This window comes from Ranitomeya imitator, chromosome 2 (genome assembly GCF_032444005.1).
Source record: "Ranitomeya imitator isolate aRanImi1 chromosome 2, aRanImi1.pri, whole genome shotgun sequence".
Lineage (NCBI taxonomy): Eukaryota > Metazoa > Chordata > Amphibia > Anura > Dendrobatidae > Ranitomeya > Ranitomeya imitator.
Window position 1 is genome coordinate 538279426 of NC_091283.1, and position 25625 is coordinate 538305050.

At 42.9% G+C, this 25625-nt stretch overlaps 1 protein-coding gene across 1 annotated transcript in view; it reads right to left on the bottom strand.

Moving 5' to 3' along the window:
• Nucleotides 1-5245: 5245 nt before the first annotated feature.
• BRCA1 (BRCA1 DNA repair associated) overlaps nt 5246-25625 on the bottom strand; it is a 227260-nt gene continuing 206880 nt past the window's right edge. The window contains exons 19-23 of the mRNA XM_069751885.1: nt 21822-21905; nt 15452-15506; nt 15289-15362; nt 11534-11585; nt 5246-6984 (exon numbers count right to left, since the gene is read on the bottom strand). Of these exons, the coding sequence (XP_069607986.1) occupies nt 6884-6984; nt 11534-11585; nt 15289-15362; nt 15452-15506; nt 21822-21905 (366 nt within the window). The 3' untranslated portion in view covers nt 5246-6883. The remainder of the gene's footprint in view (nt 6985-11533; nt 11586-15288; nt 15363-15451; nt 15507-21821; nt 21906-25625) is intronic.

The window sequence follows — 25625 nt, forward strand, 5'->3', positions numbered from 1 at the left end:
CAGGATGGCACATCAATGCGAGCTGTGGCAAGGTTTGCGGTGTCTGTCAGCGTAGTGTCGAGAGGCTGGGGGCGCTACCAGGAGACAGGCCCAGTACACCAGGAGACATGGAGGGGGCCGTAGGAGGGCAACAACCCAGCAGCAGGACCGCTACCTCAACCTTTGTGCAAGGAGGAACGGGAGGAGCACTGCCAGAGCCATGCAAAATGACCTCCAGCAGGCCACAAATGTGCATGTGTCTGCACAAATGGTTAGAAGCCGACACCATGAGGATGGTCCGAGTGCCGACGTCCACAGATGGGGGTTGTGCTCACAGCCCAAAACCGTGCAGGATGCTTCGCACTTGCCACAGAACACCAGGATTGGCAAAGTCGCCACTGGCGCCCTGTGCTCTTAATAGATGAAAGCAGGTTCACACTGAGCACATGTGACAGACGTGAGTCTGGAGACGCCATGGGGAGCGGTCTGCTGCCTGCAACATCCTTCAGCATGACCGGTTTAACAGTGGGTCAGTAATAGTGTGGGGTGGCATTTCTTTGGAGGGCCGCACAGCCCTCCATGTGCTCACCAGAGGTAGCCTGACTGCCACAAGGTACCGAGATCCTCAGACCTCTTGTGAGACCATATACTGGTGCGGTTGGCCATGGGTTCCTCCTAATGCAGGAAAATGCCAGACCTCATGTGGCTGGAGTGTCAGCAGTTCCTGCAAGACAAAAGCATTGAAGGTATGGACTAGCCCGCCCATTCCCCAGACCTGAATCAGATTGCACAAATCAGGGACATCATATCTCGCACTATCCACCAACATCACGTTGCACCACAGACTGTCCATTAGTTGGCGAGGAGATCCCTCAGGAGACCATCCGCCACCTCATCAGGAGCATGCCCAGGCATTGTAGGGAGATCATACAGGAACGTGGAGGCCACACACACTACTGAGCATCATTTCTTTGTCTTGAGGCATTTCCACTGAAGTTGGATCAACCTGTAACTTCATTTTCCACTCTGATTTTGAGCATAATTCCAACTCCAGACCTCCGTGGGATATTAGTTATCATTTACATTGATCATTTTTAGGTTTTATTGTTCTCAACACTTTCCATTATGTAATGAATAAAGATTTACACCTGGAATATTTCATTTAGTGATATCTAGGATGTGGGATTTTAGTGTTCCCCCTTTTTTTCTGAGCAGTGTATATATAAGTGAGGCAGTGACTGGTGTTACTTGTGAGGGTCATTGTGCGTTCCCCCCAGAATGCGCACGGAGTGTGTTAGTCTTGGGCATGCTATGTGTGCAGGGCAGATTTAAGGACCCCTCCTGGAGTTTTATTTTTGAAACCGACTACAGGTTGGTAGTGGGGCAGTCTGTTTCCTTCCTGGCCGAGTTTTCCATGTGGCACAAGGCCACAGATTCTAGTTAAAAATCCTGCAGTAAAGGGTTTGGGTGTGTCAGGTTCAGTGTCAGTCTGGTGTTTGGAGGAGTACAGAGCAGGAGGCTCTGCAGAGCTCCACCTGTGTGAGGCAACACAGGCAAGTGGAGCCAAACAGCCAAGGCAGCTGGAAGGCCAGGCACCCACGGCAACTGGTCTCGGAAGTGGACTGGCGTGTTTATTGGCTGCAAACTGGAGGATATGGTTCAAGCTGCGATCTGGAGAATATCGTGTGCTGCGTTTTTGTGAGTTGAACATTAAAGATTTACATAGATAAACATTTGCTTTGAACGTTGCTGGGTCACTGCCTCATCACTGCACAGTGCACTACGCTGCACTTCAAATATATTATATATACACATACATACATACATTACAGTACAGGCCAAAAGTTTGGACACACCTCATTTAAAGATTTTTCTGTATTTCATGACTATGTAAATTGTACATTTACACTGAAGGCATCAAAACTATGAATTAACACATGTGGAATTATATAGTTTAAAAAAAATGTGAAACAACTGAAATTCTCATATTCTAGGTTCTTCAAAGTAGCCACCTTTTGCTTTGATGACTGATTTGCACTCTTGGCATTCTCTTGATGAGCTTCAAGAGGTAGTCACCGGGAATGGTCTTCCAACAATCTTGAAGGAGTTCCCAGAGATGCTTAGCACTTGTTGGCCCTTTTGCCTTCACTCTGCGGTCCAGCTCACCCCAAACCATCTCGATTGGGTTCAGGTCTGGTGACTGTAGAGGCCAGGTCATCTGGTGTAGCACCCCATCACTCTCCTTCTTGGTCACATAGCCCTTACACAGCCTGGAGGTGTGTTTGGGGTCATTGGCCTGTTGAAAAATAAATGATGGTCCAACTAAATGCAAACCGGATGGAATATCATGCCGCTGCAAGAGCGCTGTGGTAGCCATACTGGTTCAGTATGCCTTCAATTTTGAATAAATCCCCAACAGTGTCACCAGCAAAGCACCCCCCACACCTCCTCCTCCATGCTTCACGGTGGGAACCAGGCTTGTACAGTCCATCCATTCACCTTTTCTGAGTCACACAAAGACACGATGGTTGGAACCAAAGATCTCCATTTTGGACTCATCAGATCAAAGCACAGATTTCCACTGGTCTAATGTCCATTCCTTGTGTTCTTTAGCCCAAACAAGTCTCTTCTGCTTGTTGCCTGTCCTTAGCAGTGGTATACTAGCAGCTATTTTACCATGAAGGCCTGCTGCACAAACTCTCCTCTTAAGGGCTTGTTTTCACTTGCGAGGAATACGTCCGTGTCTCGCATGTGGAAACGAAGCTCTGGTGCCGGCACTCCGGAGCGGAGCGTGCGGCTCCATGTGTTGCTATGCGGCCGCACGCTCCGCTCCACAGTGCCGGCGCCAGAGCTTCGTTTCCACATGCGAGACACGGACGTGTTCCTCGCAAGTGAAAACAAGCCCTAACAGTTGTTGTAGAGATGTGTCTGCTGCTAGAACTCTGTGTGGCATTGACCTGGTCTCTAATCTGAGCTGCTGTTAACCTGCGATTTCCGAGGCTGGTTACTCGGATAAACTTATCCTCAGAAGTAGAGGTGACTCTTGGTCTTCCTTTCCTGGGGCGGTCCTCATGTGAGCCACTTTCTTTGTAGCGCTTGATGGTTTTTGCCACTGCACTTGGGGACACTTTCAAAGTTTTCCCAATTTTTCGGACTGACCTTCATTTCTTAAAGTAATGATGGACACTCATTTTTCTTTACTTGGCTGCTTTTTTCTTGCCATAATACAAATTCTAACAGTCTATTCAGTATAACTATCAGCTGTGTATCCACCAGACTTCTGCACAACACAACTGATGGTCCCAACCCCATTTATAAGGCAAGAAATCCCACTTATTAAACCTGACAGGGCACACCTGTGAAGTGAAAACCATTCCCGGTGACTACATCTTGAAGCTCATCAAGAGAATGCAAAGAGTGTGCAAAGCAGTCATCAAAGCAAAAGGTGGCTACTTTGAAGAACCTAGAATATAAGACATAATTTCAGTTTCACACTTTGTTACGTATATAATTCCACATGTGTTAATTCATAGTTTTGATGCCTTCAGTGTGAATTTACAATTTTCATAGTCATGAAAATACAGAAAAATCTTTAAATGAGAAGGTGTGTCCAAACTTTTGGGCTGTACTGTATATATGTACACACACAATGTATTTTTACAAATTCTTATTTTTTTTTTATCATTTGACTGTTTCATTCTTCCCTTTCACCATTTTGTAAGGAACAGCACTACGGAAGAGTACAAATATTTTGGAAAAAAAAAATCTAAGCAAGATGCCGATCTTAAGAAAAATTACTAGTACAATATTGTGTCCAAAAGAACAGGTACAAATATTATTCTGATGGATTCATGCGACACTGGCTGATATATATGCATCTTATGGACATATTTTACAAAGAGTATGGTCCCCTCTACTTCTATGGGAACTATAATCCATAATATAGAATGCACAAGAGGCCTAAATTAGACAGGCCAATCCCCAAGGGCCTAGTCTGTCACACTTGCCATGTCACCAGAACGGGAATGTGTAAGGCCACATTCACACGTTGCGTTCTGTCCTGCGGGTTCTCCCGCAGCGGATTTGATAAATCTGCAGGGCAAACCCGCTGCGGTTATCCCTGCAGATTTATCGCGGTTTGTCCTGCGGGTTCCGCTGCGGAATTTACCCATACTATTGATGCTGCATATGCAGCATCAATAGTAGTGTTAAAAATAATAAAATAATTATATACTCACCCTCTGACATCCCGATCTCCTCGGCGCTGCAGGCGGTGGTCTGGTTCCAAAGATGCTGTACGACCAGGACCTTCGGTGACGTCACGGTCATGTGACCACGACGTCACCGAAGGTCCTGGTCGCATAGCAAACCTGAGACCGGACGGCCGCGTGCAGCGCTGAGACTTCAGAGGTGAGTATAGCTTATTTTTTATTTTAATTATTTTTTTTTTTTTACCACAAATATGGTTCCCGGGGCCTGGAGGAGAGTCTCCTCTCCTCCACCCCGGGTATAACCCGCACATTATCCGCTTACTTCCCGCATGGTGTGCACAGCCCCATGCGGGAAGTACGCGGATCAATGCATTTCTATGGGTGCAGAATCGCTGCGATTCTGCACAAAGAAGTGACATGGTCCTTTTTTTCCGCAGCAATTCAGTGCGGTTTTTTTCGGGATTTTCCGCAATGTGGGCACAGCGGTTTTTGTTTTCCATAGGGTAACATTGTACTGTACCCTGCATGGGAAACAGCTGCGGACCCGCAGCGGCAAAATCGTGGCGGTTCCGCAGTTAAAACCGCATAGTGTGAACATACCCTAAATCTCACCCCCAGAACAACCAAAACCGGAAGAAATACCCACTTAAAAGCATGATTTGCTTTCTAGAAATTCAGGACTGTTTCTAACTATAACCAGTCAATCTCTCATCTGATAACACTGTAAGGACATTTTCTACATCCCAATATTATAGTTCTTACAAAAGAAGCGGACAGTTTTACCATGAGGTTTTGGTTCGGCACTTGTATTCCTTGGTTAATTTTCTTGCAAATGTATTAATAACTGGATATTACTGCACCCCGTACACATCATGACACTATACAGTCAGTGCTAGATTCTTAAGGGCATGCCCCTTTGTCATACATTTCCAGGAAGGATAACACAGGATTAGTATAACGCAGAGTTTAAAGGAAATGGTTTCCAGAATCGTTTTATTGGGAAGTATTTGCGCAGACAGACATAAATTGATTTACCTTCTAGTAACACACACAAAAACGGCACTTTAACTTTATTTTCATTTTTTTTTTCAATCATAAATGATCACTTCATAAATACAATATTTACAATTTTAGCATCATGATACAAGGCCAATAAAATCCACAGCAAAAAGCCAACGAGGGGCAATATGTGGTAAGATTTAAAACATCACCTTCTTTAATACCCTGTATGTATTGTTTTACTTTTTCCTAAATTTTAACCAGTGGCATGTAAGGTGAATTGGGCCATTCCAGTGTCATTTCCTTCAATGTCAGTTAACACAGGCCTACACCATTACAGCCCATGGAGGAGACCAATATGCTTTCTAGGGTATACAGGTGATAGATGGGCAGACATACCCTGCATGTACACTGTAGGAGTATCGCATATTTGTTCCACTTTTAGGGGTATGGACCCAGTGGCTCTGAACCCTACTAACTCAGCATGTACAATACAGAGCTGCTAACAGTTTATATCTATAAAAGCATTTCTCATGGCGGAATGCAACACAGATATTACTTACTGTTGAACAATAAAATATATCAAACCATTATAAAATCATAGAACAATCTAGTATTCACTTATAAAGTCCAAACATCGTGTTAACTGCATGATACACCAAGAATTCATCAAGCCTTGTGTGCTGTGCAGGGACAGCAAAATGTCAGTAGAGCACTTTAGATGAAAAAGGACTATTGAAAGCTCCCTTAGGCTTTGTGCACATGACTCGGATTATGCTGGGAACACACCTTCTTTTAATCTCTTCAGACTTGGAAAGCCATGAAGAGTGTAAAAGAATTGACCTGACCATACTTTTAGAAGGTTATATGGCCCATCATGCCCATGTTTGATTCCAATGAGATGAGGATCCAGCCAAGAATGAGGACATGTAGCAGTGGTGTTACACGTCACCCACCAGACAAAGGTCCCCAAGTCACATAAAATGGAGGATCAGCCTCTTAAGCGGTCATTTAGAGGACCACTACAGTAAAAGCCATTACTCTGCATCTTGTGAATGACTTATATTTGGAACACTGGATCTCAAAGGCAAAGCACAAGTCATAGCACAAGGTAGACTTTTTTTTCTAGTGTTTCTTTAAAGAACAGCAACTTTAATAACGCAGCAAAGCGTGATCAAAAATTCTATTAAAGTTTGTAACATACATTGTTACCCTATGTTGCCTCCTCTCCCAAACACCAGGTAACAATGTGGTTCTAACTGCTTCGCTCAAGTCCCTCAAGTTGTGATTGTAACTGTTGCTGAGCAAGAATCCAGACTCTACAATTTGTAATAGACTTTTTTCTTTGTGACTACAGGGGAGGGGAGCAAAAAGGTTCTGATAGGGAAAGTCTTGTACCCGGACTGTAAAAAGAGCGCAGATTTGCTGAGCAGCAACTGAAAGCAGATTATTAAGGAGCTTGAGCTAAAGAGTAAAAGAACTACAATATGGTGTTAGGGAGAAGAGGCAAAAAAAAAAAAAAAAAATCACAACTTTGCATTGCCTGGAGGTTAACTAAATAAAAAAAAATTTCTCTTTTAGGTCCTGCTCTCTAGGTTTTTAAAGTTGCACAGCAGAAAAGTCATTTTGTTTATACCATAGACTGTGTGTAAGTGGTAACATAAAGGAACATCTCCAGAGGATGGGGGCCTGGATCATACAAGGTAACTGTCGAATGCCTGAAGTTTATAACTTGACACGCTGTCCAGCACCCATTCACGAGCGATCACAAGACAACGGTACTTCTTCTTCATAGCTGCAAGAAAAAAAAACTTTACAGGTTATTTTTACAAGGTCTTAAAAAAAATGAGCATCGAGTCATCAAGTATGTAGGTCCAATTGTTTTTAAATAAGAAAGATGGATTCTTTTCGGAAAATTCCACTACTCTTATTCCTCCTAGAAATGCATGAATAAATTGCTTGTTAATGGGACCGGCTTTATACACTCAAAACACTCATTCGAAAATTATTGGCATAGGTAAAAATGTTGGTGATCACCAGACAAATAAGCAAAATGTGCATTTGTCAGGTGAGCGGATTGTTCACAAAGGCATTAAAATAATCAATGTCAGCACATCGTCCCGTTTAACGGTGATATTTTTTTTGTACACAGATCAATTGTATTAATGTTCTGTGCTCACAGAATTCTGTCAAAACAAGTTATTAAATGACCTCTTATCAGCATGTACTGTATGTAGCCCAATGGCGGTCATCTAACGTCTGGTGAAGTTCAGCTGTTGAATGAATCCTGTTCCCAGGAAAAATAAGAAGAGGAATGGCACAAGGCAGAGTTTAATAAAAAGGTCCCCCAGAATTGTTACTCTACGGTGGGGGAAACATATAGAAGTGTCCACCCTCTAACTTTCCACACATTTTCTTAAGTTCTCTAACTTTTAGGGTACATGCCCACAACCAGGAACTACTGCGGGTTTGACGCTGCGTACTTATGCAGTGGCCAGCTGTGACAGCATAGCAGATGTGATTGCTAGAAATCCCAAGTCCACATCAATAGAATGAATTGGACGCGGTGATTCCGCACGCTTCAGTGAACACATGCGGACTCACCGGCGCTCAATAGCCAGCAGCGCTTTGGACGGAGCGGACATGCGCTGCTAGTTCTGAATCGTGGGCACGGGGCTTTAATGTTGCAAAGTCAGTACATCATCACTATGCTGGCAAACTTTGGACGATCCACATTACAACCACTAGTGGGTAAAATACCGCACATTATTTTCCTGAAGACTGGGACATGTTGACCTTAAAAGAATGGTCATCCAGTATATAACTTCTACAAATAAGGCTTTACAGGATGACCTGCTGTACATTTATTTGGACCACTCTTGTTCACTGACTGAAAAATTGAATCTGTATACTCTAATACTAATTACTAACCCTTATTTATCAATATCTGCAATGTTCTTCATTTACACAATTTGTAGGGACATATCATTATAATGTGGAATGTTATCCACATGAAGTATTGCAACTTTACTGTTCCCCGATGTGGCATATATCGGTATGAACAGAAAGGATTCTTTACAGTAAGAGCAGCAGGTAAAAAATTGTACAAATGTTTATGGTAGCAAAAAACGACTTTCAAAAAGGCTGTTCCTGAATTATAGAAAAAAAAAAAAAACATCCTCACCCTGAGTAATATTAGTAAAATATTACTGAGCTTAGGCATGCCTCTAATGTTAACTTACATTTTATGCTAAGCTTTAGTACATAAGATTCTATAAAGTACAGTTTAACTGCCTCAATGTCTGTCAAAGCCAGTCTTTAAAGACTCTTCTATAAAATTAAATATAACCTATTGGCACAGCGTTTACAGCTTGTAGAGGTTTCCCAGAACACCACACAGTGAGTAAAATAAAAAGCACAATAACAGCAACATTTAGGTTAAAGCGTACAACAGCTATTAATCACTCTGGCATGTGGTGTTTTAAAGCTGAAGCTATAGAAGAATAATGAACGATGAAGCAATTGTGACTGGGAAAAGCACAGCCTGTGATGATCCAGCGATGGAAGACATCCGAGGACAAGTATTTTCAGGTATATGGAGCTATTAGGCTTATGTATGCACATGCATCTACCGTTATAAAGTAAATGACCAGCCATTGTACTGATTAATCTAAATTAGTCCTATATGATAGCTTTACTATTCTGATACAAAGCTCAGAAATCCTGCACAGTAGAGATTAAAAAGTGTCTGTTAACCGTGCACATATTGCAGCCTGACGAAAAGGTTTTTCCTTTTAACGCTTATAGAAAAAAAACGTACTTCTTAAGTTTTAATGATAAATCTGACACAAAAAAAAACAATCTATTTTCAAAAGAATAGAAATGTGTGATGCATACCTAGCCTAAATGATACAATTTGGCCACCACTAGGAGGTGCTGACTGAAAACGGATTTTATATTAAACTCAATAATAACACAGTATGCAGTAAGCCTGTACACTTCTCAGAGTCAGAATTGTATATATACCGTACACAGATAGAGCTCTAAGCCCTGTATTATAGAATTTCAAAATGTCGGATGAAAAACAATATGTTGTTACAAAGTGGACGTAACCTTTTAGGCTGCATTCAGATGACCGATTTCAAAATTGTATAGTTTTGAACATATCCTTATTAGATCTGTTTCTCATCCTTTTTTTTTTTTTTTTTTTACATACACAGCTGCTAAGCTTTTTGTTCCATGTTTTGCATTAATTTTTTTTTTTACCTTATTGTCACCACTCAAATCTGAAAAGTTACCGTATTTTTCAGAATATAAGACGCACTTTTTCCTCTAAAAACTTGGATAGGGAGGAGGAGCAGCGCTAAAGTAGCGGGTAACAGGAGGCAGGAGCGAGCTGCGGCTAACATCTCTGCCCGCTGCTAAAGAGAAATGAATATTCACTGCTCTCCACGCCCGTAGTCCAGGGCCGGGGAGCAGCGAGTATTACGGAATCTGTCCCCGGCTTGTCAGCAGCACATGATGTCACTGCCATGCACTGCTTACAAGCATAAATCAGCTGATGGCATCAGAACAGGACAGTGCAAGGGAGCGCAGGAAAGGTAAGTAGAATAGTTTAGTTTTTTTTTAATGTTTTTCTGATGGGTGCCCATGTATACCAGGATAGGGATGATTGAACCATGCATATCAGAATGGGGAGTGAGGAGATCATGCATAGAAGAATAGGGATTAAGGAGGACCATGCATACCAGAATGGGGATTGAGGGGACCATGCATACCAGAATGGGGATTGAGGGGATCATGCATACGAGAATAGGGATTAAGGAGGACCATGCATACGAGAATAGGGATTAAAGAGGACCATGCATACCAGAATGGGGATTATGCATACGAGAATAGGGATTAAGGAGGACCATGCATACGAGAATAGGGATTAAAGAGGACCATGCATACCAGAATGGGGATTGAGGGGACCATGCAAACCAGAATGGGGATTGAGGGGAATATGCAAACCAGAATGGGGATTGAGGGGACCATGCATACCAGAATGGGGATTGAGGGGACCGTGCATACCAGAATGGGGATTGAGGGGGCCGTGCATACCAGAATAGGGATTGAGGGGGCCGTGCATACCAGAATGGGGATTGAGGGGACCGTGCATACCAGAATGGGGATTGAGGGGACCGTGCATACCAGAATGGGGATTGAGGGGACCGTGCACACCAGAATGGGGATTGAGGGGACCGTGCATACCAGAATGGGGATTGAGGGGACCGTGCATACCAGAATGGGGATTGAGGGGACCGTGCATACCAGAATGGGGATTGAGGGGACCATGCACACCAGAATGGGGATTGAGGGGACCATGCATATCAGGATAGTGATGAGAGGGCCACGCATACCAAGATAGAGATGAGGCCATGAATACCAGGATAGGGAGGAGGGGACCACGCATACCAGGATAGGGATGAGGGAGCCACGCATACCAGGATAGGGGATATTAGAAAAATAAATTGAAGCAAAAAATGTGATTAATTCTGTTACTATTTTCCTCCTGTAAAACCTAGGTACGTCATATGGTCTGGTGCATCTTAAATTCCGAAAAATACAGTAAATGGATGAAAAAATAATGTTTTGGGGACATTTAACAGATCACTTACTTTTGAACCTATTAACGTCTATTGGCAAATTTCATGCACAATTTGAAATCAGATTGTGCATGCTGTAAATTTATTTTAATTTGATTCCAACTCAGCATCTGCCTGCTTTTCACATTGTCGATTCTTATGACTTTAAAAGGAATCTGTCACCAGTTTTGTGTTACTTCATCTGAGAGCAGCATGATGTAGGCGCAGAGACCCCGATTCCAGAAATGTATCACTTACTTTACTGAGTACTGCAATTTTAAGCACAACCAGTTGCATCTGCTGCAGATCTACTAATTCTCTGAATGCTGCAATAGTCTCCACCATTGATTGGCAGTTTTCTGCCTATGCACAGTACACACAGAAAGCTGACAATCAGTGGTGGCTGAGTGGTTGCACTGGCAGCAGGTTTACTAGTCTCATAAAACAATGATTTTAATAAAAGCTACATCAAGAAGTTAAGTACACAACATCACTGGAATCAGGGTTCTTGCCCCTATATTATACTGCTCTCAGATTAGGTAGCAAAAACCTGCCTTGTGACAGATTCCCTTTAACAGGGTTTGTATGCATAATGATTTGCGGATGCTGTCTACATGAACTGAATACGGGTGGGAATAACTGGCCATGTGAATATAGCCTCAATTATCCCTACACTTAAATTAGGGTTTTCTGTAAAACACTTCTCACATTTCTTACCTGCATAGTAACTCTCGTTTTCTTGCTGCACAACTACTAGAGAGGTCGTCCCCTGCAATAAAAGTAAAACAATCTCGGTTTTCTTTTGTCACTTAGTCCTAGATCATAAGACAATCTTTTTCAAGAGGTCACAGTATATTCATGAGTTGGCACGGATAGGATCTCAGAGAAAGTTGCCAGTTATACACCTAGCTGTATATTTGTGAATCTCCCCAGCAGAGTCATCATACAATATTTCTCTGTCCAATGGTCAGTCATTTTCATTGCCAGATGCCAGAAGGAAGATCAGTAAGCGCTAGCATAGCGTGCAGTCTAAAAGTCGGCTTGCTCTATGGGTTACATCAACTATCCCACAGTCTAGCCGTATAGACGCTTCCTACACACAACAGAGCAGTCACAATCCCCCATAGAGCAGTGGTAACATATAGTCATAGAGCACAGTTTGGCTGAGCACCAATCAATAAGCAGTCAGACCGCCAGCCTCTATTACCAGCGCACTAGAGACTGCACACAATAGTGTTAATATGCAGGTAGACTGCGAAAGTAGCACCAATAAGTATGTATGCAATCATTCTACCCTGATATTTTCACAGTTTATATACTATGCCGGATGCTACTAAAAAGAAGAAAAAAAAAAATATCAATGCATTATTTCCAGGAAACCATGAAATACTGGCCATACCCAGAATGAGGAATGAGTGCCTCTGCTGTAAGAGCAGACTTCTTTTCAGAGTGCAGCACAACATCACACTGAGTGGATCAAGAAACTCTTCTAGATCCAACATATTTTATTTTTCTGGGAAATAGGTCCTTGGCAGTAGCAGCCCTAGTTTATTCTGGACAATTCCCAGTGTTCTCGAGCAAATCAAACTTACATTATAATCAAATGAAAGGATAGGTAGTATGTGTGCTCATAAGGCGGAAAGGGTAGATGTGTTCTATAAAGGACTGGCATCCAGGATATCCACAAAACCAGATGGGTTTATGAGGATGAGGAACGCTGCGCGTTCAGGCAGGGGTGCCAGCTGGCTGTGGCAAATGGACCAGTCTGTCTCATCATCCTGTGGACTGCATGTTTAATATACGGCCATGTACTAAAAATTGCTTTGGATGAGGGTCATTAAGATTTGACAGCATTTAATAGTTAAAAAGTAACATTAAAAAAAAAAAAATCAAAAGAATTCATGTAAAATTTTACGACCAACTTAAAACAGCAGAAACACGTAGAAAACGTAAAAAAAAAAAAAAATCATATTCTAGTGCATCATCCGTGCTTGAAGTTACAGGCCTGATGCCTGAGACTGAACCACTGCCAAGTCATCAAGACAATGACGAAAATGTGGAGAAACTGGTGCAAGGGAAGTGTTGGTTCACTGCCACTGGCAACTGCTCCAATGCTCTTCTGATTTTCCCGAGATGGAAGTGGCCCGATTGGTTGCTATGGACATTAGACAACTATTCGTACAAGTGCCGATACATCACCCAATGGGCCTCCAATATTAAATGGAACAATTGGCATGGATTCTATTTAGCCTCATCATAGGGACATTGGGAAAGTTCTCAAAACTGCCTAAAAGACACAATTAAAAGCTATAGTGGGATTGGTTGCTATAAGCCTGTGAGCCCATTGTATGGATCTATATCCCCATTCACATAACTCCCCATTTCAGCCAGTAAAATGTGAATATGGATATGGGCCAGATTCCCTAAGCCAGGCTTATCCTACTATCTGGAGGGGCAGATTGGAGGGATTTGCGCCAGTCTTTTGAAAGTCAGATGCCTCTTCATAAAGTTGCACATTACAACCTTTTATCAGGCATAAAGTCACACTAATGTGTACCATAAGCAGTTGTACAGTCGGGTCATCCCTTGGACAACAAACCACTTTTCTACCCAAATTTAAAAATACATCCGCAGAAAACTTTGACGACTTACATGGAGGCAATTTTATGTCAAAACTAGCATAATCTGAAGAGCACATGTTGGCCGATCTAATCATGGAAAAGCTGGACAATATTAGTAGCGACCAGCCAAATTTGGGCCTGCAAGTTTCAGCACCGAAAACTCAACATTGGCAGAAGGCAGGGGTGGGCAAATAATTTTCCAAAGGAGACACATGAGACTATTGGGAAGGGTCAAACCTAGAGGCTGAACCATTACGTGTACTTGCACCTCACCACTGCTGTCGGAGACGCGTACCTGGTGGAGAGGAAGGCGAATAACTGCTTAATTTGTTTTTTTTTTTAAAGCAGCACGATCTGTTCTACAGAAAAACTATTTGTGGAGGTTAATGGAGAGGTCTGGGTTCATTATGTAAGTAATTTGCATGTGCATTTATCAACCATTAACAAAATATATTTGGGCCTCATGCACATGTGACATGAGAAGTAATTATATTAATTCCACAAGCATGGATCCAATTGTTGCAAGTGCATGAGGCCCAAGTTTCTTTTCACCTGGTCTAACGTGATTCTGGATCACATTTTGGGCCTGGAGAAAACATTAGTAGCACTGATATTTAAATAGGTACTTCCCATAGCCCTCATCTGCTGCCAAGTCCCCGGGTGGACGGACCCACTGTATGCTGTAGAGGCGATGCAGGAAGCAGACTGTATCTGGCAGAAAAGAGTGCCACACCGAGTAGTGCCTCCGCAGGCAAGGGCGTAGTGTGTGACATACTATGTGCACCGGACCTGTGTATTCATGTGCTTACACAGGTCAGGTGTACACTGCCATAGAGCTCCACATCTGTTTCCCATCATGACCAGCACCCATGCACTCACCCAGCACAGATAACTTTGCCCCCAGTACAGCAGTCTCATTAGCTGTCCCTGTGCAGATTGGCCCACTTCTGGTGTAAATTATTAACACGCCGTGCATATGAGGGACGTTCGTGAGTTATTTCTAATTGTTCTCTTTATGGCATCTTCTTAAAAATGAATGCATACATTTTAATAACACAAATTAAATATTAAAAATATAATCAAACTGTAGTGCAAAACTGCTGATAGGGGTCATAACACAGGGAATGTCATTGTTGAGTACCAAGGTGTTGAGATACCTTTCCCAGTTCTCCACAGCAGCACCTCAGAAGAGGGGAGGCACATCTACATGGCAGCATTGTACTTTTCAATGTGTAGAAATCATGACAAGGTTAATAGGACAATTAGGAGATTTAATTACAATGTTGTTAAACACAACAAATTGGTTTGCTGAGGGTTTGTTTCCACTTTCTAAGCACTAAGAAGTTTGCCAATTATCTCACTTCTTGCTATTTTGTTGTATGGAGGATGAAAAAAGCTACAGCGTTTTCAGCACGTTGCATATTGAGCTGGCGTTGGACTCCCACAGGTTACAAAGGCGGCAGAAGAGTATACTATACATGCTATAAACCTTCTTATACATTCCTCCAGATTCTAGGAATTCAGTTAAAAGGTGTCATTAAGAATCTGCCGCGATTGTAGATGTCTCGAAGAGAAGATGATTATGGGATAAGTATGAGCACCCATGGGACTCCACTGCAGAGCTGCGAAGAGTAAGAGGGCTCCTAATGGAGAATGGGGAGGGGGCCACCATGTTGTCTCCTATGGTATACTTAGAAGTAGTACTTAATATTTAGAATGGTAAGGACTAATTTTACTCAAGGGCTCTTCTGTGAAACACCAGTCACAATATATTTTCCCCCAATGTACTCATGCGCTGAATCATCAGTATCAGTAACGTATGACCCAAGGAGGACTGTGCAATAAACTTACTGATTTGTGCTCAAACTGTGATGGGTCATGTACCACGGATGCCCCGCACAATGATACCATCCACTCTAAATCATCTGCAAATAAAGAACACACAAGACAAGTCAATGAATGGGTTTTTAAAACAAAAAATCCAAAATGATGCAAACACCATAACACAACTTACCACTAGTCATATCTTTAAAAGACCCAAGACAGCAAATTTCATAGTCTGTTAGCAGCTAGAGAAAAATGGACGTTATTAAACAGATTCGGTTATTGTTATCCCAACACCAATATAACAAAAATAACATGCAATATAAAGGAGTTTTATTACTCACTGATCAATGCAGATGCTGCTGTGATCACAGGACTTTATTATCTGACAAGTTTTGTCTACAGACATAAGTAGCTTGCAACTCTATGTTTGGGTAAGATATTCAAGTTATTTTTTAAGACGCCATTTCTCTATCTTCACAAGGAGGTAGTAAATGGCTGCAGTAAAACAAGTTTCTTACTTTGCCCAATAATGAAATTAGAAAAAAATGCAGTGTGTGGACTGCAGACTTCAATAATATTAAAAAACAGCATAGCCCACTCTCCTGTTAATTCTAGATTATTACTTTTCATTCACAGTCTGATGTGCACAGCCTCAAGTTTTTAAAGTGGGGCAGGGGAAGTACTTTAAAATAGTTCCAAACACATCATCCATTGTAAACCAATTACTAGTTAACTACTCTCCAAGTGTGTAGCATCTCATCGATGCCTGACACTGCAGTGGTTAATCTACAGTCTTAAGAAAAGGAGGACATGTTCTACGCAGACTTGTCTGGCACCTGAAATGTGCGACAGACTACTTCTGGCACAATAAAGCCTGAATCTCCTTTCCTTCCTCGGAAGGCAATATTCTAGTGTCTTGCTGACAGCGAGACAAGCCTCTGATAGCAGTAAAATGGTAAGTACACTCTGCATTAGTAATTACAAGTAATTATGGGGTTTACTCAAATATTAGGCTCATCTGTATTTGTCCCTCTATTACTTAAGACAGCAGCATGTGATAATACGATCCCAATCCCCCCCGCTGTCTCCACCATATACTCAGCTGTCCTCCTCTGTGCATAATTAAGGTGGAAGCTGCATTCAGAATCCTGGTCACGTTTTAATGAGGAAGAGCAGAGGTTGAGTGCCTTGTGAAATGTCACCAGGAGCTGAGGGGCCATTTGCACTCATTAAGTGTATCTAGAGGATCATTGTACTATGTAAAAATACAGACTGCATTTACAACATGGCTCATGAATAATGGGGAGATTTCCAAAAGAAACACTCATCCTGTATCTGAAAGTTTTCACCTGTTCTCTGCCAGTCAATGAGCCCTAATCTTGCTTGGAAATCACGTGTATTATTCTCCAAGAAAAAAAAGTGGTCAGGAGCTTTAACTTGCATATAAGCTTTGGACATTGAAGCCTATTTAAGGATTCGGGTCTGCTGTTATTGTTAGGACCCCCATACACAGATCATGTAGGGAAGAGAAGGATCCACAAATAACGTAGGGGAGAGAAGGATCCACAAATAACGTAGGGGAGAGAAGGATCCACAAATAACATAGGGGAGAGAAGGATCCACAAATAACGTAGGGGAGAGAAGGATCCACAAATAACGTAGGGGAGAGAAGGATCAACAAATAACGTAGGGGAGAGAAGGATCCACAAATAACGTAGGGAAGAGAAGGATCCACAAATAACGTAGGGGAGAGAAGGATCCACAAATAACGTAGGGAAGAGAAGGATCCACAAATAACATCGGGGAGAGAAGGATCCACAAATAACGTAGGGGAGAGAAGGATCCACAAATAACGTAGGGAAGAGAAGGATCCACAAATAACGTAGGGAAGAGAAGGATCCACAAATAACGTAGGGGAGAGAAGGATCCACAAATAACGTAGGGAAGACAAGGATCCACAAATAACGTAGGGGAGAGAAGGATCCACAAATAACGTAGGGAAGAGAAGGATCCACAAATAACGTCGGGGAGAGAAGGATCCACAAATAACGTAGGAGAGAGAAGGATCCACAAATATCGTCGGGGAGAGAAGGATCCACAAATAACGTCGGGGAGAGAAGGATCCACAAATAACGTAGGGGAGAGTAGGATCCAATCTGTTGAATTTCAATGGTCAATCATTTCGTTCAGCGAGGAGATAAGCTGCTACCACATGAGTCTGGCAGGGTTCTCGCATAGGGACCATAGGAATGCTCAGCTGAGTGATCCTGTTTATGGGGGAGTCTGGGGAGATATCTGTCAGCCGGAAGAAGCATTTCTGTGTTTGGAGTATTGAGAGATGGTTGTTGGCTAAACCAAGAATTCTTGTCAATGGGGGACTCAGAATAGATAAATGCTGACTGTGCTAAGCATTCCTGTGTATAGGAGAGCATGGAGAGAGTTGGTGGCCAAAAGAGCATTCTTGTGTATGGGGGGTGGTTGCGGGAGTCTCGAGAGGTAGCCGTCTGCTACAGTAAGTGCCTGTGTATGGGGGAAGTTTTGGAGAAAGAGCGGTGACCCAAAGAGTGTTTCTGTGTGTGGGGTATTCTGGAGAGATATTCAAAAACACCAGGAGTTCCTGTGTATGGGGGACCGAATTCAGAGAAAGTGGTTGGGTCAAAGCATTTCTGTATATGGGGAATCTCAAGAGATTTTTGGTCTGCTGAAAGCCATCTATTGCGCATGGTCAGCTTAACAAGTGTTGGGGTAGATCTACGTACACACTAGTGTCACAGTTCAATTTTTGCATTTTTAACCTCTATGTGACTTGCAAACCTGTCATGCTAAAATCAAACAAAACAAAAAAAAAAAAAAAGGAATGCCATCTCAAATGCTTGCACAAAAACATGTGTTAAGAGGACCTTTGTAAACACTAGATTCCTCTGTTAAACCACCTGTAAATACATGACTAAATCGACAACTGTTGGGTGCTTGCACTCTTGCCCTTACAAAAGTGAGTGAGAATTTATATAATGTTTACTAAAACTGACATGTCGAGATGCCTCAGAAGCAGAGGTGTATCTAGGGGGAACAAAAAAGGCATGTGCCCCGGGCGCAGCCAGCAGGGGAGCACAATGCGGCGGTCCACAGGGTCTTCCCCGGCGGCTGCATTCTGCTGCCTCCCGGACTGGAAGTCGGCTGTTCTCTTTACCAGCTGTCAAGCTGACACCCGGCACAGAGAAGTTGACACGAGTACCACTGAAGCTCTGACCACCGCGTCAGAGTGACGCGAGCAGTGTTACCAGATTATGTGATCAAGAGGTTGACGTCACATTGGTGGTAAGTGCCCCAGTAGAGCTGACGATACTAAAGATTAAGTGCACAGGGGATGATTAAGCTTGGGGATGGGGGGATTTAATGTGTGTAGGGAAGTTTGGAGTGGGGATGGAGAGATTTAATGTGCGGGGGAGATTTGGAGAGGGGATGGGGGGTTTAATGTGCGTGGGAAGTTTTTGGATTTGAGAACACAAAATGTGTAGCAAAGGGGGAAATGCAGAGGAGGTATGAGGAAACAGCCTGGGGGGCATGTATGAAGAAATGGTGCGGGGGATTGGGGCATGGACGAGAAAACAGTATGGGGGGATGGGTGCAGACAGTATGGTGAGTGGGGGATGGGTGCAGACAGTATGAGGAGCGAACGGGGGAATGTATGCGGACACAGTAGGAGTAGTGATGGGAAAATGTATGTGGACAGTATGGGGAGTGGGGATGTGTGCAGACAGTATGGGGAGTCAGGAGTATATGTGAGTAGGCAGCATAGAGAGAGAAGAGGTAAGTATATGAGGAGACAATATGGTGAACGGGGGATATGAGAGGAGACGGTATGAGGAGGGAGCGCAACAGTGTGAAGGTACAGTATGGGGGGAGAAAAGTGGGTGGGCACAGAATAGAAACTGAGTAGTGTGGGGGGGTGTAGCATGGGGGACAGTGTAAGTGTAGAGCCAGGAGGGGACAGTATACCATGGAGGGGGAAGTGTGATGAGAGGATACAGTATAGACAGTATAGAGATTGGGCCCTATAAGTAGGACACAGTGTGAGCGGACAGTGTGAAGATGGGGTCCGGTATGGAAAGGAGAGGTCAGTGTGAAGAGCATGTACCATAAGAGGGACTGTGTGGGGGTCATATTTTGTGCAGACAATATAGTGAGGTTCAATCATGTATTCAAGGACTCAGCGTAGGGCAGATATTTATATTCAGGAGCATTATAATGACACTGGTATCTTTAACCCCTTCCCGACCTCGGACGGGATAGTACGTCCGAGGTCAGATCCCCTGCTTTGACGCGGGCTCTGGCGGTGAGCCAGCATCAAAGCCGGGACATGTCAGCTGTTCAAAACAGCTGACATGTGCCCGCAGTAGCGGCAAGTGGAATCGTGTTTCACCCGCCCCTATTAACTAGTTAAATGCCGCTGTCAAACGCAGACAGCTGCATTTAACTAGCGCTTCCGGCCATCCGACCGGAAATGAGCGCATCGCTGACGTGATCAGGGGTCAGCGATGCATCGGCATGAGAATCAGAGGTCTCCTTGAGCCCTCTATGGTTGTTGATGCCGGATTGCTATGAGCACCACTCTGTGGTCGGCGCTCATAACAATGCAGCAATTCTACTACATAGAAGCAATTTGAGCTTCGCTCCTACGTAGCAGAGGCGATCGAGTTGTGCCAGTTTCTAGCCTCCCATGGAGGCTATTGAAGCATGCCAAAAGTAAAAAAAAAAAAAAAAAATTTTTTAAATATGAGAAAAATAAAAAAAAATATAAAAGTTTAAATCACCCCCTTTTGCCGCATTGAAAAACAATTAAAAAAATCAAATATACACATATTTGGTATCGCCAAGGATTAACCTGATCGCTAAATGGCGTAGCGAGAAAAAAATTCGAAACGCCAGAATTACGTTTTTTGGTCGCCGAGATATTGCATTAAAATGCAATAACGTGCGATCAAAAGAACGTATCTGCACCAAAATATCATTAAAAACGTCAGCTCAGCACGCAAAAAATAAGCCCTCACCTGACCCCAGATCACGAAAAAATGGAGATGCTACGGGTATCGGGAAACAGCGCAATTTTTTATTTATTTTTTTAGCAAAATTTAGAATTTTTTTTCATTGTTTAGACAAAAAAGAACCTAGACATGTTTGATGCCTATGAACTCGCAATGACCTGGAGAATCATAATGGCAGGTCAGTTTTAGCATTTAGTGAACCTAGCAAAAAAGCCAAACAAAAAAAGTGTGGGATTGCACTTTTTTTTGCAATTTCACCGACCTTGGATTTTTTATTTTGCCGTTTTCTAGTACATGTCATGCCAAAACCAATGATGTTGTTCAAAATTACAGCTGGTCCTGCAAAAAATAAGCCCTCACATGGCCATATTGACAGAAAAATAAAAAAGTTATGGCTCTGGGAAGGAGGTGAGCGAAAAACGGAAAAACAAAAAAAACAAAAATACCCCGGGTCATGAAGGGGTTAAAGGTATCAAGTGGAGATGTGCTGCGGAAGACCGAAGAAGATGGAAGTCTGCAGAGATGGCTTTGGATGAGAAAACTCATCATAGGGTCTGGACAAGATGAAGACAAGAAGGAGAACAACTCCAGAGATTACGTCATCTATAAGGTACCTGGAGGTAAATATTTGTGATACTGACTAATTCTAATGTTTTTATTTAAAGGGGTTGTTTAGGTTTGTGATGAGTCTGCACTCTGCAGTCATTCTTTTGGACTGCAGACTTCTGAAGTCTCACAGTGCGCACTGCACGCTGTCAGGATTCTCTCGTGCTGGCGATTTACATACATGCGGTCACGTGCTGACTAGACATGTGTGGGCTCACTCAATGAAAATGAACTGAGCGAGGTCAGACACGTCTAGTCGGAATGTGGCCAGAGGTATACAAATCACATGCTTGTGCTGACATGACTGTCCACCAAAAAAGGAGAATCCAAAAAGTGTGAAGTGCATGTGTTGCGAGAATTCAGAAGCCTGCGATGTCAGGATTTAACTCTGCAGGTTCCAGTAGTCGTCACATGGACACTTCACTCATATGCGACTTTCATACTTATGGTCCTGTGACAACGAGCTTCTCTTCTGCTTCTCAGTTTTTCACTCAACATTGAGAGCATTAGGGAGAGGAGCTCGTGGGCACATGACTAAGTGTGCAAATCGCATATGTGCTTGGGAAAGGGGGGGGGGGGAGGGGCGCCAAACTGAATTCTTGCCCCGGGCGCCAGAAAACCTAGATTAACTTCTGCTCAGAAGTCCTTTTTAAATGTCTCTCGCTATATTATACATACACAGGTTATTGATTCCTTACTTGCACAGTGCAGAAAATGAGAAAGAGAAATAACTAACGGGTACCGATACAACAAGCCTCAGCAACAGTATTTATCAAAAACAGATTAGAGTGATCTGAAGCTTGTGCATTCCGCAATGGCGGATTAGCAGCAACCAGAGAGTGCGAGGAAATTATTGGGCTTTTATGGCAGTATCCACCAGCTGCATGAGTAGCAGAGGAAACATACCAGTCCATCTGATCCTAGTCTTGATCTTCTGGGACCTCTATGATTTCTTCCATTGATCACGTCTCCTTTCACTTCAAAGTCATACTGAAACAAGATAAGAGACATGTGAGGATTTCTAAACGCTGAGAGGAGAGCCACAGGCGTCTACATTTTTTCCCTTAAGAAATCTGGTACATGACTGAATTTACGAGTGTTTATACAATTCCTCCAGGTCTTGCACACAATATCCATTTTATTGCTGAGCCTAATAATCTTGACTACATGTCTTTCACTGATCAGCCTCGAAAAGTAAGAGCTTGTTGTGAGACCTTGAGCCGGTCCATCCCCAGGGAAAAGTTCACTCTCTCCAGAAGCAATTTGGCTTGTTGCTATGCTGATCGTATAGAAGAAATTTAAGGGTTATGCTCCAACATAGACCTGGCAAGCATATATAAATTACATTTGGAAAAATAGTTTTCAAAATATATTCAAAAATGGAAGTAGTGGAATTTGTCATGGTTTGTAAATTTAAGTACCCACATTTTTTTTACTTTAAAGGGAAAAGTTGGCTACAAATCTGCTGTTACATTGAGGGGAAAGAGCAGCCTGACTCAGATAAACATGACTTTCCAATAAAGGCCCCGATTCATCAAGACCAGCGTTTATCTCATCAGTCTCGATGAGGGAGTTTGGTGGAGTCGCATGCTCCTGATACATGAAAAAGGACACACCTCTTCATGAATCTGGAGAATTTCATGAATGCTGTGCGCCTCCATGCACAACGTGAAAATCATCCTCCAATCAGAGACCGAAGAGACATTTCTGGTATAGAGAACACAACAGCTCGCCATCACACCCACACCATGCCCCTGCCACAACCCCACGTTAGTCCATTTTGGCAGCGCTGGAAGAAACTGGCGTTAAAATGACAATAGCTGCAAAAAGTTGGTGCAACTATGAGTTGCGCCAAAATGTTGCAACTTTCCAATGCTTGTAAAAGCTTTGATGAATCGGGGCCATAGAATCATCTCACATGGTTGCTTATACAGAACATAAAAACAGCAATCAACATCAATGTAGTTGGACATCACATGCCCACCAGTCTCAGAAGATCTAATGATTGAAATTGAGAAGATAACTCTGCCACACAGGTTTATGGTGTGTACATCAATATGGATGAAGTTCATCAAAGCACCCAAAGTTTATCAAACTTATCAAGGCCTTCTGTATTTTTGCATCTGAGCTTGGAAATACCCCTATGGGGAAACTGTGTGAACACGGGGATAATCTGCTGCCATCCTTCACACTGGAGGTATTTCTATATGAAGCAATGCAAGTTGGATTCCTGTATATTACAGAGCAGGGGAAGAGATGAACTAGAAGATACAGTTACACAAGAGATCCCTGTTACAGTGTATGAGGTAAGAAATTCAGATAAACCCTTGAGAAAAAGCTATGTCCTCCATAGGAGATAAACCATTTATGTGCAGCTATTCATTTTTCTAGTAAATTAGCCCTTTGGAAATAACCATGTTGTACAATTGTAAATTAATCCTTTGAAAGCAGCTGTAACCTCCCCCTGGATCTAGGCCGTATAATACCCAACATCACCTAATTATATATTTTCATGTTTGGCCCCATTAAAATAAAAACACCTATACTCACCTCCCGTGCTGGCGTAGTTTCAGCGGTATCGGCACTCGTGTTGTCAAGGCTCAAGTGAGGTTGTTACATCACACGAGCCCTGCTTCCAATCGCCGCCTTCGGAGAACAGATGAGTGCAGAGGAAACCATGCTCATTAGAGGTCTACCAGAAGTAAAGAAACGATTTTTCTAGTAGATGCAGTTGAGGTAGTTAACCTATTTTGTGCATTGCAACATGAACATGACTAGGCATATTCTGATACAAACCATAGAAGTGGTATGGAACATATTTCGTTTGGCAAGCTGAGGTTTTTAATGAGTGTATATCACCCATCAAGATGGAAGGATGGATATTTGATGAGATCTGCCTACTCATGTATGGCTAGCAGGCTATCACTGCATAAAGGCATCAATAAATGTTTTTCTACACTACTGGAGAAGAGATGGAGTTCTGGAAAAGAACAATATTAGTTTCACGAGTACAAAGTAAATGAAAGGATTAGGCTGAAACATACTTGAGAGTACTCTGTGATTGCTAAGCACATGCCATGTTGTTCAGAAGCACATTGTGGAGTGTACACAGCAACAATGCTTGGAGGTTATCTAATTGAATACCTTGCATTATATTCAGTAGGCAACGGGAAACAATTATCTGGAGCTGAAAGACAGCTTGTCTTCCTCCAGACAGCGGACCGCGCCAACAGTCAACTTGCAGGGCACAGCTACAGGAATAAGAATCAGCTGTCTCGTCCTACCTCCGGACCTCTTGTTAATGCATCGTCCGGCTGTGGCGATTAGACATTCATTAGGGTTTAGTTGATGGCAAAGAAAACTTGAAATAAATCAGATAAGTTCAAGCTCTATTAGAGTTTGTGTCCAGAGCGGATTCAGGCTCATTAAAGTGCAGGAGGAGTGCAGAGAGAACCAACACAATGGGAACTTGGATTTACAATGAAGATGAAATGAGATTGTTACATCTCTAATTGGAACAAGATGCTCATTTGTCTCTGAAAGATGAGAAAAGTGACAGCTCCAGAGATGCCTTTACAGAGACAAATGGTAATATTTTATTCTGCATTCTAGAAATGCAAAATGTGCTGCACAAATAGATAACTTTATTGATTTAACTCTTATACGCGTTTTGATGGACAGGTGCCCTCTTTAAAATCACACTTGCACAGCATTACCTGTTGTACAAGTAACGTGACAGCAATCAATCCACTGATAGTGGTAAAGGGGAATATAAGATGGAGGGATGGATACGGAAAATCTAGATTTACTGCAATGGAAATCTGCACTATAACGAAAAATGCATCATCCCCTCCAATCACAACATTATCATGGCTTATATACTTTTTGATCAAAAATTGTTAAACTATCATTGACTGTAGAGAGTTGAAACATTTTGATAAAACTTATATATTGGAGTCCCCGCTCCTGCAAGCCTCAAGGCTGTCCAACAGCATTAACATGTGCAAGGATTGCCTAACAAACGCAATCCCTGCATGTGTTGTGCGACGGCACGGGGATGCAAACATTTTTCGAGCATGCCAAAGTAACTCTGTTAGCCTAGTTTCACACTAGCGTTCGGCAGGGCTGCAGACTTCCTCCGTGAAGCCCCGCCTCTTCATTCAGCTCCGCCTATGGCTGCATGCGTCCTGTGTACCCTATCTTTAACATTGGGTACTCAGGCCATGTGGATGTATGTGGATGCCTCCGCATGCGTAGTTTTCACTCTGGGCCAACCGCAACAAAATGCAACATGTTCCGTTCGGCGCAGCGTGAAAATGACGCATGCGGAGGCATCCACATGGCCTGCGTACCCAATGTTAAAGATAGGGTACGCAGGACGCCCCAACCCGGAAATATATTTTCTTGCAGCCCAGAGTCAGCATTTGAAGGGCTGGGCGCGAGAGGCGTCATCCAGTGCAGTACAACACCTGATGGAAGAGGTGACAGGCCGACGACCGGTGGTTCAGTGTTTGGAAGATGGCTCCTTGGGCGCTTTAGGGAAATTATATCCAACCCTGTTCCTGATTCGTAAATTATGGAATAGACTAAGGCAGATTCGTGGGGTTACAGGGCTGACTAAACTTACACCGATATGGTCTAACAACAATTTAAAGGAATTTGAGGCTTTGGGAGGACTGATGGAATGGCAGACTAAGGGAATTTGCTTTG